At 40.4% G+C, this 15,967-nt stretch overlaps 1 protein-coding gene across 1 annotated transcript in view; it reads left to right on the forward strand.

Moving 5' to 3' along the window:
- CPEB4 (cytoplasmic polyadenylation element binding protein 4) overlaps window positions 1–15,967 on the forward strand; it is a 476,000-nt gene that overhangs the window by 206,928 nt on the left and 253,105 nt on the right. Inside the window, exon 4 of the mRNA XM_053717141.1 lies at window positions 13,587–13,760. Coding sequence (XP_053573116.1) covers window positions 13,587–13,760 — 174 coding nt within the window. The remainder of the gene's footprint in view (window positions 1–13,586; window positions 13,761–15,967) is intronic.

Genomic DNA, 15,967 nt, shown 5'->3' on the forward strand with positions numbered 1-15,967 from the left:
CTTGATACTAAATCTAAACGTTTAGACAAGGTCTTTAGATCTCCTGTGGTTATTCCAGAAGTGTTTCCTGTTCCTGGTGCTATTTCTGAAGTAATTTCCAGAGAATGGAATAATTTGGGTAATTCATTTACTCCTTCTAAACGTTTTAAGCAATTATATCCTGTACCGTCCGACAGATTAGAGTTTTGGGACAAAATCCCTAAAGTTGATGGGGCTATTTCTACCCTTGCTAAACGTACTACTATTCCTACGGCAGATGGTACTTTCTTTAAGGATCCTTTAGATAGGAAAATTGAATCCTTTCTAAGAAAAGCTTATCTGTGTTCAGGTAATCTTCTTAGACCTGCTATATCATTGGCTGATGTTGCTGCAGCTTCAACTTTTTGGTTGGAAACTTTAGCGCAACAAGTAACAGATCATGATTCTCATAATATTATTATTCTTCTTCAACATGCTAATAATTTTATCTGTGATGCCATTTTTGATATTATCAGAGTTGATGTCAGGTTTATGTCTCTAGCTATTTTAGCTAGAAGAGCTTTATGGCTTAAAACTTGGAATGCTGATATGTCTTCTAAATCAACTCTACTTTCCCTTTCTTTCCAGGGTAATAAATTATTTGGTTCTCAGTTGGATTCTATGATCTCAACTGTTACTGATGGGAAAGGAACTTTTTTACCACAGGATAAAAAAATCTAAAGGTAAAAACAGGGCTAATAATCGTTTTCGTTCCTTTCGTTTCAACAAAGAACAAAAGCCTGATCCTTCATCCTCAGGAGCAGTTTCAGTTTGGAAACCATCTCCAGTCTGGAATAAATCCAAGCCTTCTAGAAAAGCAAAGCCAGCTTCTAAGTCCACATGAAGGTGCGGCCCTCATTCCAGCTCAGCTGGTAGGGGGCAGATTACGTTTTTTCAAAGAAATTTGGATCAATTCTGTTCATAATCTTTGGATTCAGAACATTGTTTCAGGAGGGTACAGAATTGGTTTCAAGATAAGACCTCCTGCAAAGAGATTTTTTCTTTCCCGTGTCCCAGTAAACCCAGTGAAAGCTCAAGCATTTCTGAAATGTGTTTCAGATCTAGATGTGGCTGGAGTAATTATGCCAGTTCCAGTTTTGGAACAGGGGCTGGGGTTTTATTCGAATCTCTTCATTGTACCCAAGAAGGAGAATTCCTTCAGACCAGTTCTGGATCTAAAAATATTGAATCGTTATGTAAGGTTACCAACATTCAAAATGGTAACTGTAAGGACTATCTTGCCTTTTGTTCAGCAAGGGCATTATATGTCTACAATAGATTTACAGGATGCATATCTGCATATTCCGATTCATCCAGCTCACTATCAGTTCCTGAGATTCTCTTTCCTGGACAAGCATTACCAGTTTGTGGCTCTGCCGTTTGGCCTAGCTACAGCTCCAAGAATTTTTACAAAGGTTCTCGGTGCCCTTCTGTCTGTAATCAGAGAACAGGGTATTGTGGTATTTTCTTATTTGGACGATATCTTGGTACTTGCTCAGTCTTCACATTTAGCAGAATCTCATACGAATCGACTTGTGTTGTTTCTTCAAGATCATGGTTGGAGGATCAATTCACTAAAAAGTTCATTGATTCCTCAGACAAGGGTAACCTTTTTAGGTTTCCAGATAGATTCAGTGTCCATGACTCTATCTTTGACAGACAAGAGACGTCTAAAATTGATTTCAGCTTGTCGAAACCTTCAGTCACAATCATTCCCTTCGGTAGCCTTATGCATGGAAATTCTAGGTCTTATGACTGCTGCATCAGACGCGATCCCCTTTGCTCGTTTTCACATGCGACCTCTTCAGCTCTGTATGCTGAACCAATGGTGCAGGGATTACACAACGATATCTCAATTAATAGCTTTAAAACCGATTGTCCGACATTCTCTGACGTGGTGGACAGATCACCATCGTTTAATTCAGGGGGCTTCTTTTGTTCTTCCGACCTGGACTATAATCTCAACAGATGCAAGTCTTATAGGTTGGGGAGCTGTGTGGGGGTCTCTGACGGCACAAGGGGTTTGGGAATCTCAGGAGGTGAGATTACCGATCAATATTTTGGAACTCCGTGCAATTTTCAGAGCTCTTCAGTCTTGGCCTCTTCTGAAGAGAGAGTCGTTCATTTGTTTTCAGACAGACAATGTCACAACTGTGGCATACATCAATCATCAAGGAGGGACTCACAGTCCTCTGGCTATGAAAGAAGTATCTCGAATTCTGGTTTGGGCGGAATCCAGCTCCTGTCTAATCTCTGCGGTTCATATCCCAGGTATAGACAATTGGGAAGCGGATTATCTCAGTCGCCAAATGTTGCATCCGGGCGAATGGTCTCTTCACCCAGAGGTATTTCTTCAGATTGTTCAAATGTGGGAACTCCCAGAAATAGATCTGATGGCTTCTCATCTAAACAAGAAACTTCCCAGGTATCTGTCCAGATCCCGGGATCCTCAGGCGGAGGCAGTGGATGCATTATCACTTCCTTGGAAGTATCATCCTGCCTATATCTTTCCGCCTCTAGTTCTTCTTCCAAGAGTAATCTCCAAGATTCTGAAGGAATGCTCGTTTGTTCTGCTGGTAGCTCCAGCATGGCCTCACAGGTTTTGGTATGCGGATCTTGTCCGGATGGCCTCTTGCCAGCCGTGGACTCTTCCGTTAAGACCAGACCTTCTGTCGCAAGGTCCTTTCTTCCATCAGGATCTCAAATCCTTAAATTTAAAGGTATGGAGATTGAACGCTTGATTCTTGGTCAAAGAGGTTTCTCTGACTCTGTGATTAATACTATGTTACAGGCTCGTAAATCTGTATCTAGAGAGATATATTATAGAGTCTGGAAGACTTATATTTCTTGGTGTCTTTCTCATCATTTTTCCTGGCATTCTTTTAGAATTCCGAGAATTTTACAGTTTCTTCAGTATGGTTTAGATAAAGGTTTGTCCGCAAGTTCCTTGAAAGGACAAATCTCTGCTCTTTCTGTTCTTTTTCACAGAAAGATTGCTAATCTTCCTGATATTCATTGTTTTGTACAAGCCTTGGTTCGTATAAAACCTGTCATTAAGTCTATTTCTCCTCCTTGGAGTTTGAATTTGGTTCTGAGGGCTCTTCAAGCTCCTCCTTTTGAACCCATGCATTCATTGGACATTAAATTACTTTCTTGGAAAGTTTTGTTCCTTTTGGCCATCTCCTCTACCAGAAGAGTCTCTGAATTATCTGCTCTTTCTTGTGAGTCTCCTTTTCTGATTTTTCATCAGGATAAGGCAGTGTTGCGAACTTCTTTTGAATTTTTACCTAAGGTTGTGAATTCCAACAACATTAGTAGAGAAATTGTGGTTCCTTCATTATGTCCTAATCCTAAGAATTCTAAGGAGAAATCGTTGCATTCTTTGGATGTTGTTAGAGCTTTGAAATATTATGTTGAGGCTACTAAGTCTTTCCGAAAGACTTCTAGTCTATTTGTCATCTTTTCCGGTTCTAGAAAAGGTCAGAAAGCTTCTGCCATTTCTTTGGCATCTTGGTTGAAATCCTTAATTCACCATGCTTATGTTGAGTCAGGTAAAACTCCGCCTCAAAGGATTACAGCTCATTCTACTAGGTCAGTTTCTACTTCCTGGGCGTTTAGGAATGAGGCTTCGGTTGATCAGATTTGCAAAGCAGCAACTTGGTCCTCTTTGCATACTAAATTCTACCATTTTGATGTGTTTTCTTCTTCTGAAGCAGTTTTTGGTAGAAAAGTACTTCAGGCAGTGCTTTCAGTTTGAATCTTCTGCTTATGTTTTCATTAAACTTTATTTTGGGTGTGGATTATTTTCAGCAGGAATTGGCTGTCTTTATTTTATCCCTCCCTCTCTAGTGACTCTTGCGTGGAAAGATCCACATCTTGGGTAGTCATTATCCCATACGTCACTAGCTCATGGACTCTTGCTAATTACATGAAAGAAAACATAATTTATGTAAGAACTTACCTGATAAATTCATTTCTTTCATATAAGCAAGAGTCCATGAGGCCCACCCTTTTTGGTGGTTATGATTTTTTTGTATAAAGCACAACTATTCCAATTCCTTATTTTATATGCTTTCGCACTTTTTTTATCACCCAACTTCTTGGCTATTCGTTAAACTGATTTGTGGGTGTGGTGAGGGGTGTATTTATAGGCATTTTGAGGTTTGGGAAACTTTGCCCCTCCTGGTAGGAATGTATATCCCATACGTCACTAGCTCATGGACTCTTGCTAATATGAAAGAAATTAATTTATCAGGTAAGTTCTTACATAAATTATGTTTTTGTGCTGCCCTAGGCCCTCAAAATTCTGCTGACCCCCCTACCCCCCTAGGTTTTAGGCTTTTTTTCAGCCATAATATTTTTACACCCCAGGACTTGCATGTATGTGTGCGTGTGTGTGTGTGTGTGTATGTATGTATGTGTGTATATATATGTATATATATGTGTATATATATATATATATATATATATATCTATATATGAGTGTGTGTGTATGTATGTATATGTATATATATATATATATATATATATACACACACACACAATGCAGACACAGCATAACTAATGTTTCCAGCAGTAGCCCATCACCTCTGGGAGCAAAGAGGTTAAAAAAGCCTGTTTTCTGCTGTGAGCAGGAGGGTGGGGATATTTATGACCTGCCCTGCAGCAGACTGTAGCACGCCACACATTATTTACAACAACCAACAAGCCTTGCTATAACAATAACATCCATGATCCCCCTCTTACCACGTATTCACTTTTTCACTGCAATATTCCCCTGTGACCTGATCTATGCCCTGTCTTCAGAAGCGTGCGGTTCACTGCTACTGTCTTGATCTGCGTGGCTGTGTGCAGATGCTGCCAGACAGTCAGTGAAAGCAATGTCTGCTGAGCACGGCACTTGGGGGGCCAGGAAGGGGGAGGGAAGAAAACGGCTGCTAGCTATGCTATTAGACAGATTAGGAAGCGGGACTGCTGGCTCCACAGGCATTACACTGACTGTCTACACTTACACAGACAGTAACTCTCCTGTCCTCGCTTCAGCCATAGCCTACCAGCCCACTCTCATTAGTGTGCACTGTGCGGCAGCTAACACTTAATGCCTCCTCTGCTGCTAGCAACATTAATATTTTATTGCCTAATGATTAGGCAATAAAATGTTAATGTTGCTAGCAGAGGAGGCATTAAGTTTTAGCTGCTGCATAGTGCACGCTAATGAGATCATTCCTACACTACCTACTGTCAGGCGTCAGACTCAGCCCGCCCATACCTGAGTAAAGTGCAAGTCCTCTGGCTCCTCCACTGTCCGACTGTCTCTGTTACCGCTGACTGGATGCCTTCTTGTTCTCCTAACCCCAGGCTGTTGTCGCCAAGCAATGTGCGTGCGTGCGCCAGTGTTAAAAAAAACAAACAAATACATGCAATTGGCTTAGACTGAGAGTGTATGAAGCGGCACTTTCAGTGCAGCCACGGCAAATGCCGCCCCTCAAAATCTGTCGCCCTAGGCACCGGCCTCTTTGGCCTATGCCTTAATACGCCCTTGTTTATAAGACATTTAGGTTATCACTGCTTATATTCTTATATAGAGACAAGATAGTTCACTGCATATTGCGCTCCTCCTGAGCATCCGATGTGTAAACGAAACCCGGCACAATGGAGAGTGGGCGGGGGACACACCCCCTGTGTAAGTCCAGACGATAGGCTGCAGCTTCAGGCGTGTCTGCCACACACGTCCCAGGCACATAGAGCAAAATCCGAAAAAGAAGTTGCGATCAAAAGTTCTGGAGGAATATGAAGAAAATATATGTTCCAGGCAGGAGAAAAGTAAAAAACAACTTTATTCCAAAAGGTATAAAAAGGACATAAAACGATGTCCTACAAAGCAAGCCAGCAGTGACTCTAACAATCAGGTTGGTGTGCTGATCCTCATGCAGACATGTTTAGTGCGTTTGCGCACTTGTTCACTGCTGTGGTTTGGGGTCGCCACACTGCTTTCCACACCAGAATGGTGAACGCGTGGAACGGTATTCCCGTAAAGTGTTTGTGGGGGGCCTGCCACCAGATATTGATGAAGGTGCATTATTTCACTATGAGTTAGACATTTACATTTTAATTTCTATTAATATAAATAACAAATATGCCCATTCTTGAGTTTCAGGATGATGCCACGCAAATACTGCAAGTAATGTTCTAAATACTGATTAATAGTTGTGCTGTTTTATTGGTATGGCACTTTAAAATTTAGAATGTTTAAATTGAACAGGTAGAGGAGATCTTGAAGTAGCTTCTTATCTTGCTCAGGCATCTTCTTTTAAAAGCATTGAAGGCACAGCTGTTTCGGGTTCATTCCGCTGTTTAGCAAAAAGTGTGCTCTGGTGCATTTAAGCTGTATTGGCTCTGCATTAGTTGGGTGTGTGCCTTTAGCTAATGTTTATCAAATATGACTAATTCACAGGAGAGCACTTTTTTTAGCCTTTAATGGGGTTATGGATTTAATTTCTCAGTTAAAAAAGATGTTTCTTAAATCCCTCCCTTTATTATATTACTTGTGGTGGAATCTCACCACCTGTATAAAAGAAAACATAATTTATGCTTATCTGATATATTAATTCTTTCATGGTGGTGAGAGTTCACGACACCCCATCCTGTTTTTTGCCCCTGGTGTTATATTCTTTTGCGCACATCTTTTTTTTCTTTTCCTGCTACTATCTTGTTTGCTCTTGTTTTAGTTTTCTACCTCTTGGTGCTTGGCTATACATTAGACTAAGTTACTGGTGAGGTGGGAGGGGTTTTATAGAGCTCTTGGTGTTTGGAAATCTTTGCTTCCTCCTATTGATAGGAAAGAGTAATTTCCAGGAGTAATGGATCGTGGACTCTCACCACCATGAAATAAATGAATGCATCAGGTAAGCATAAATTATGTGTTTTGAACTGAAAAATAACTAGTGGCAGTTCAAAAACGGGGGGCGGGTCAAAACGCTTGCACACTCTGCAGTTTTGATTTTTTTTTTTGCATCTAGTGCTGCAAAAACGAATTCTAATAGTTGTTTATAAAAGTAAAAGCACTTTCCTGAGTTCTTTGGTTGGTTGGTGACACATGCTTGGTTACCAGGTGGAGCACAGCGTTTGGCAGTACGGCGGCACCTTGGGATAATATACCTACAGTTTGAGGTGATAGTTGTATTGGAGCTCAGGATTCCCAGGAGGGGATTTGACACACTTGTTTACAGAGCTCTGAGAGGTTAAAGGCAAGTTCCAATATATGTATATTTGTTCCTCTTTGTGGATTGGATCATTTATGACAAAAGATAATTGACTCCTTATATGCTCAAATAGTCCCTCTTACAGTATAAAGCATATATTATCCCACTGAGTTCAGGAATTATACATGAATATTGAGATAATTCTTCAATAAGGAGAAGGGGTAGCTTTATTGCTTATAATACAATAAGGGCTTCCAGGTGTTTGAGCCATTAAGAATTAAAGTCCATAAAGACAGCAGCACTCACCCCTCCAAACTTAATAGATTTATTAAGACACCAAGGTGCACAAAATAGACAACGTTTCAGATCTCTAGACCTTAGTCAATGATTGACATGACTAATGACTAGAAGTCTGAAACTTTGTCTATTTTGTGCACCTTGGTGTCTTAATAAATCTATGAACTTTGGAGTGGTGAGTGCTGCTGTCTTTATGGACTTTGATTCTTATGTTTGGGACCTCGTGTGGAGTCTGACAGATTTGCACCCTCATATCTGTTTTGCTGTTCCCTTTCTATTTTGTGATTTGAGCCATTAAGTTTTGTGAAGTGTTTGTAAATAAAACCAAACACACACTTTTTTTCCCCTTGCTGTGGGTTACTGGTTGTGGTTGGTAATAGTAAAGCATGTTGCCTCTTCTTCTTATCCAGCATTAGTATTGATATATTTCTGCCTGGTTATCAGGCGGTGGGTGGCCAGGATCAGCAGATCCCCATTTCTCACTCTCTTGCGCATGTAAGGTCTGTGTGTGGTGCTTTTAGAGTTCACATACTTGTGCATATGGAAACAGTAGTAGCAACTAGACAGAGTTGTGCTGTAGTATGGGTATGTGGCTTACAGAGAGGCTGTAGCTTGAGCCAGGGGTCTAATCTGATGTTATCAGGTGGTTGACAGATGGGCAGCAGGTTTGGTGGTTTGATTTGATGTGGGTGTATAGATGATATATAGTGCAGCAATTCAGGTGTGGCTTATGGTTTAATGTGGGTTTAGAGCTGAAGAGGCAGAGTAGTTTTGCAGGAGTTTATATGCAAAGAGTAGTTGCAATTGACAATAAATTTAGTGGTAGTTATTTTGGCCATACAAGAAGCAATATGAGGTGCATAGACTACAAGCAGAATTTCTCATAGCAGTGAAATCAATTTTATGAAATCTGCTTTAAAGCTTTTGAATAATAACATTCTGGTTTTAACAGGTGATAAAAAAAATACTTATTTTCCTGATCATATTGCAAATTAATTGTCGTATTCATTTTTTAAATCTGGAACATACAGATGATGCAAAAATACTATATCCTCACAAAGTTCAAAGAAAGTTATAGCTTGCATAGTCTTCATTGAAAACAAAACAACATTTTTATGAAAACAAAATGTAGAATACAAATTTATAGAGTCATTTTTATTCTTGTTTAAATTTTATTTAGTTTAATTTTGGGCTTTATAGCTTTATATATCTATTTAAAATTTGTAAACAGTTTATAGTATATCAGTGCTAAAATACATGCTAATAGTTTTTCTCTTGTAAGGTGTATCCAGTCCACGGATTCATCCATTACTTGTGGGATATTCTCCTTCCCAACAGGAAGCTGCAAGAGGATCACCCACAGCAGAGCTGTCTATATAGCTCCTCCCCTAACTGCCACCTCCAGTCATTCTCTTGCAGCTCTCGACAAGGGAAGTAGCTAGAGAGATGTGGTGCATTAATGTAGTTTATCTTCAATCAAAAGTTTGTTATTTTCAAATGGTACCGGAGTTGTACTATTTTAGCCTCAGGCAGAAAGTTGAAGAAGAGTCTGCCTGTGGTCTTTGATGATCTTAGCAGGTTGTAACTAAGATCCATTGCTGTTCTCACACATAACTGAAGAGATGGGTAACTTCAGCTGGGGCAGGTAGGGCCACAATAGAGCTGTGGCAGTTTGGTGTGACTGTTTAAAAACGTTTATATCATTTTTTTGATACGGTTTTGAAACTAAGGGGTTAATCATCCATTTGCAAGTGGGTGCAATGCTCTTTTAGGCTATTATACACACTGTAAAAATTTCGTAAGATTTACTGCTTTTTCCACTATTGTAGTCCCAGAGAAATTATGTAGATTGGATAAATACTATGCAGTACCTACTTACACTGATGTTTTTCCAATCCCTAAAAGGTTTTCTAAAATTATTACTAAGGAATGGGATAGACCAAGTGTACCGTTCTCTCCCCCACCTGTTTTTAAAAAGATGTTTCCTATAGACGCCGCTACACGGGACTTATGGCAGACGGTCCCTAAGGTGGAGGGAGTAGTTTCTACTCTAGCTAAGCGTACCACTATCCCTGTCGAGGACAGTTGTGCTTTTCTAGATCCAATGGATAAAAAATTAGGTTACCTTAAGAAAATTTTTATTCAACAAGGTTTTATTCTCCAGCCTCTTGCATGCATTGCCCCAGTCACTGCTGCTGCGGCTTTCTGGTTCGAGTCTCTAGAGGAGGCTCTACAGGTTGAAACCCCGTTGGAGGATATTATTGACAAGCTTAGGGCCCTTAAGCTAGCCAATTCATTTGTTTCTGATGCCGTTGTTCATTTAACTAAGCTAACGGCTAAAAATTCAGGTTTTGCTATTCAGGCGCGCAGGGCGCTATGGCTTAAATCCTGGTCAGCTGACGTGACTTCAAAGTCTAAACTTCTCAACAATCCCTTCAAAGGACAGACCCTATTCGGGCCTGGACTGAAGGAGATCATTTCTGACATCACTGGAGGAAAAGGTCACACCCTTCCTCAAGACAGGTCCAACAAATTAAAGACCAAACAGTCTAGTTTTCTGCCCTTTTCGAAACTTCAAGAGTGGCGCAGCTTCAACTTCCTCTAACACAAAACAAGAGGGAACTTTTGCCCAGTCTAAGCCGGTGTGGAGACCTAACCAGGCTTGGGACAAGGGGAAACAGGCCAAAAACCCTGCTGCTGCCTCTAAGACAGCATGAAGGAGCAGCCCCCGATCCGGAAACGGATCTAGTAGGGGGCAGACTCTCTCTCTTCGCCCAGGCTTTGGCAAGAGATGTCCAGGATCCCTGGGCATTGGAAATTGTGTCCAAGGGTTATCTTCTGGAATTCAAAACCTCTCCCCCAAAAGGGAGATTTCATCTCTCACTTTTATCTGCAAACCAGATAAAAAGAGAGGCATTCTTACATTGTGTTCAAGACCTTCTAATTATGGGAGTGATCCACCCAGTTCCGCAGGAGGAACAGGGTCAGGGCTTCTATTCAAATCTGTTTGTAGTTCCCAAGAAAGAGGGAACATTCAGACCAATCTTATCAAAATTCTAAACAAATTTCTCAGAGTTCCATCCTTCAAGATGGAGACTATTCGAACCACCCTTCCTATAATCCAGGAGGGTCAATATATGACTACTGTAGACCTAAAGGATGCTTATCTTCACATCCCGATACACAAAGATCATCATCGTTTTCTCAGGTTTGCCTTTCTAGACGGGCACTACCAGTTTGTGGCTCTTCCCTTCGGGTTGGCCACGGCACCAAGAATCTTTACAAAGGTTCTAGGGTCCCTTCTAGCGGTCCTAAGGCCGCGGGGTATAGCAGTAGCCCCTTACTTAGAAGACATTCTGATACAGGCATCGACTTTTCAAGTTGCAAGGTCCCACATGGATATTGTTCTGGCATTTCTGAGGTCCCATGGGTGGAAGGTGAACGAAGAAAAGAGCTCTCTATCACCTCTAACAAAAGTTTCATTCCTAGGGACTCTAATAGATTCAGTAGAAATGAAGATTTACCTAACGAAGGCCAGATTGTCAAAACTTCTAGACTCTTGCCGTGTTCTTTATTCCACTTCTCGTCCTTCAGTGGCTCAGTGTATGGAAGTAATCGGTTTAATGGTAGCGGCAATGGACATAGTACCGTTTGCCCGCCTACATCTCAGACCGCTGCAACTTTGCATGCTCAGTCAGTGGAATGGGGATTACACAGATTTGTCCCCTCTACTAAATCTGGATCAAGAAACCAGGGATTCTCTTCTCTGGTGGCTATCTCAGGTCCATCTGTCCAAGGGGATAAGCTTTCGCAGGCCAGATTGGACTATAGTAACGACAGATGCCAGCCTTCTGGGCTGGGGTGCAGTCTGGAACTCCCTGAAGGCTCGTGGACTCAGGTGAGACACTCCTTCCGATAAGCATTCTGGAACTAAGAGCAATATTCAATGCTCTTCAGGCTTGGCCTCAGCTTGCTGCGGTCAGGTTCATCAGATTTCAGTCAGACAATATCACGACTGTAGCCTACATCAACCATCAAGGGGGAACAAGGAGTTCCCTTGCAATGTTGGAGGTTTCAAAAATAATTCTATGGGCAGAGGTTCACTCTTGCCATCTATCAGCTATCCATATCCCAGGAGTAGAGAACTGGGAGGCGGATTTTCTAAGTCGGCAGACTTTTCATCCGGGGGAGTGGGAACTCCATCCGGAAGTGTTTGCACAGTTGATTCAACGTTGGGGCAAACCAGAATTGGATCTCATGGCGTCTCGTCAGAACGCCAAGCTTCCTTGTTACGGGTCCAGGTCCAGGGATCCCAAGGCAGCGCTGATAGATGCTCTAGCAGCGCCTTGGTCCTTCAACCTGGCTTATGTGTTTCCACTGTTTCCTCTGCTCCCTCGTCTGATTGCCAAGATCAAGCAGGAGAAAGCTTCAGTGATTTTGATAGCACCTGCGTGGCCACGCAGGACTTGGTATGCAGATCTGGTGGACATGTCATCCCTTCCACCATGGACTCTACCGCTGAGACAGGACCTTCTACTTCAGGGTCCTTTCAACCATCCAAATCTAATTTCTCTGCGTCTGACTGCTTGGAGATTGAACGCTTGATTTTATCAAAACGCGGTTTCTCCGAGTCAGTCATTGATACCTTAATTCAGGCTCGAAAGCCCGTCACCAGGAAAATCTATCATAAGATATGGTGTAATTATCTTCATTGGTGTGAATCCAAGGGTTACTCATGGAGTAAAGTCAGGATTCCCAGGATATTATCTTTTCTCCAAGAGGGATTGGAGAAGGGATTGGAGAAGGGATTGTCAGCTAGTTCCTTAAAGGGACAGATTTCTGCTCTGTCTATTCTTTTGCACAAGCGTCTGGCGGATGTTCGACGTTCAGGCGTTTTGTCAGGCTTTAGTTAGAATCAAGCCTGTGTTTAAACCTGTTGCTCCGCCATGGAGTTTAAATTTAGTTCTTAAGGTTCTTCAAGGGGTTCTGTTTGAACCTCTGCATTCCATAGATATCAAGCCTTTATCTTGGAAAGTTCTGTTTTTGGTAGCTATTAGGCTCGAAGAGTTTCAGAGTTATCTGCCTTACAGTGTGATTCCCCTTATCTGATCTTCTATGCAGATAAGGTAGTTATGCGTACCAAACCTGGGTTTCTTCCTAAGGTGGTATCTAATAAGAATATCAATCAGGAGATTGTTGTTCCGTCACTGTGTCCTAATCCTTCTTCAAAGAAGGAACGTCTATTACATAATCTTGACGTGGTTCGTGCTTTAAAGTTTTATTTACAAGCTACTAAGGATTTTCGTCAAACATCGGCATTGTTTGTTGTTTACTCTGGACAGAGAAGAGGCCAAAAGGCTTCAGCAACTTCTCTTTCCTTTTGGTTAAGAAGTATAATCCGCTTATCTTATGAGACTGCTGGCCAGCAGCCTCCTGAAAGAATTACAGCTCATTCCACTAGAGCGGTGGCTTCCACATGGGCTTTTAAAAATGAGGCTTCTGTTGAACAGATTTGTAAGGCGGCGACTTGGTCTTCGCTTCATATTTTTTCTAAATTCTACAAATTTGATACTTTTGCTTCTTCGGAGGCTATTTTTGGGAGAAAGGTCTTACAGGCAGTGGTGCCTTCCGTATAAGCGCCTGCCTTGTCCCTCCCTTCATCCGTGTCCTATAGCTTTGGTATTGGTATCCCACAAGTAATGGATGAATCCGTGGACTGGATACACCTTACAAGAGAAAACAAAATTTATGCTTACCTGATAAATTTATTTCTCTTGTGGTGTATCCAGTCCACGGCCCGCCCTGTCATTTTAAGGCAGGTGTTTTTTATTTTTAAACTACAGTCACCACTGCACCCTCTAGTTTCTTCTTTCTCTTGCTTGTCTTTGGTCGAATGACTGGAGGTGGCAGTTAGGGGAGGAGCTCTGCTGTGGGTGATCCTCTTGCAGCTTCCTGTTGGGAAGGAGAATATCCCACAAGTAATGGATGAATCCGTGGACTGGATACACCACAAGAGAAATAAATTTATCAGGTAAGCATAAATTTTGTTTTTCTTTTCTTTTTTTGAAGGTCAATCCTCTCTCTTTCCAATGGAAGATGGTTTTCTGGATGATGGTCGAAGTGATCAGACTCTGCATAGTGGTTTGGGGTCGCCACACTGCTTTCCACACCAGAATGGTGAACGCGTGGAACGATATTCCCGTAAAGTGTTTGTGGGGGGCCTGCCACCAGATATTGATGAAGGTGCATTATTTCACTATGAGTTAGACATTTACATTTTAATTTCTATTAATATAAATAACAAATATGCCCATTCTTGAGTTTCAGGATGATGCCACGCAAATACTGCAAGTAATGTTCTAAATACTGATTAATAGTTGGCCTGTTTTATTGGTATGGCACTTTAAAATTTAGAATGTTTAAATTGAACAGGTAGAGGAGATCTTGAAGTAGCTTCTTATCTTGCTCAGGCATCTTCTTTTAAAAGCATTGAAGGCACAGCTGTTTCGGGTTCATTCCGCTGTTTAGCAAAAAGTGTGCTCTGGTGCATTTAAGCTGTATTGGCTCTGCATTAGTTGGGAGTGTGCCTTTAGCTAATGTTTATCAAATATGACTAATTCACAGGAGAGCACTTTTTGTGGACATTTGAGAACACCAGGTACTTCTGCATTGATGTTTTTAAAAGAAGAGATATTTTGAGCAAGGCTCCTACCTCTTCTTTGCAGTATTTTTTCTCTTTAAAGTATCATTTTACCCCTCCACCGCTGATTAGTTATAGGCTTTATGTGTTATTTTGCTAAATTGTAGTTTCATCCCTGGCCAATAAAATAATGAAACGGCATTGTGGCTTTCAGTAGGACAAGAAAATTGATCATCTTAACTGTTCTATTACTATGTATTGGTATTTTCCTAAAATAAAGTAATCTAGAAAAGCTAAGAGTCTAGAATATTTTAAATTGAATAAGTTATAATATACATTCTCAAGGATTTCTATCGTTCTAGAAAGCTTTGCTATGGTGATGTTGGGTGTAAAAAATATATTATCAATACTTTACAGTAATAAGTGGTCTTGGTCTTGCTTCTTGGTAAGTGCAGAGCCACTATCGAGTCTTGCTATAATGTATATTTTATTGTCTGAATAACCACTCTTGTCTTGCAAGGGGTAGATCAATAAATTCTAATCCAAATTGTGAATCCCCTGATTTACATTGTTGCAAAATATTTTGTTCAGTATTGTTTTTAGAGTGCAAATGTCAAATTTCAAGTGTCTAACGTCTTATTTACAGAACATTTTGTGTGAACGTTTAAGAAATTTGTAGAAGATACAGCAAAGTGAATATTGTGCAATGACATGGTATATTTTCTTTAGGTAAAAATGTTATTAAAACTTCAATATATAAAATGGGAAAAAAAATCTTGGACTAGATGCTCAATATTCTGTATCCTAGGTTGTGTATATAGATTTTAATATAAATTGATTGTTTTAAACTATATACATCTTCTTTCAAACATGTTATTTAAATATTAAAAATATTTGATATTTTTGTAGACTGAATTTTGAACTAAATTTCCAAACAAAAATATGAGACAGCTATGGTCTTGTAGTTGAAAATCAGGTTTTACTCCTATAATCATTGCTGCATATTTTGTTGTCTGTTAAAATGCTTGCATGGAAAAAACTCCAGTTGTTAGGTTCAGGTTGCTTATTTTTTTTCATCTTTCACTGCACCACTACCTACTAAAGTAGGAAAACATGCTTTAGAATGGTCATTTTTTTCTCTCTCAAAATGTTTGAATACAAAGTTGGACAAAATTGTTTTAATAATGTTTCTAGAGATTCAGAGTTTGGTTTAATGAAATTTGCATGTCTGTTACAGATAATAACAAATTATTAAGGAAACCACAAGACCATGGCACCAGTATAAAAACAACTTTAATTTCTTGTTGTTTAACAAAAAAAAACAACAAATGTAATCCATTTATAGGTCTTTTTTTTCTTAACTTTGTCTTTAGAACATTTTTAGTGTCTTCCCTCCTATCAATTTACATTATGATGCCATGTGAGACATGTGCAAGGTATGATTTTGAATTCTATTAAAGAGGCAGATACAATTATTTGGACTTGTCAATACATGTGTATCGCTGGCAAGAAAATGCTTTTTATCTTCTTTTTTTTTTTTCCTAAGATATTGTGAGTCCACGACTTGAGTAATTACTGTTGGGAATATCACTCCTGGCCAGCAGGAGGAGGCAAAGAGCACCACAATTAAACTGTTAAGTATCACTCTCTTACCCACAACCCCCAGTCATTCTCTTTGCCTTTGGTGCATGGAGGAGGTGAAGTTATGGGTGTCTGAAGAAAATATTTGATTTCATCTACAAGCAAGTTTTGGGGAAAATCTGTATTCCCCGTTATTCCTTGCAGTCGGGTAGGGGTGGCTTTAAAGCAG

This window comes from Bombina bombina, chromosome 6 (assembly GCF_027579735.1).
Source record: "Bombina bombina isolate aBomBom1 chromosome 6, aBomBom1.pri, whole genome shotgun sequence".
In the NCBI taxonomy this organism is placed as follows: Eukaryota; Metazoa; Chordata; class Amphibia; order Anura; family Bombinatoridae; genus Bombina; species Bombina bombina.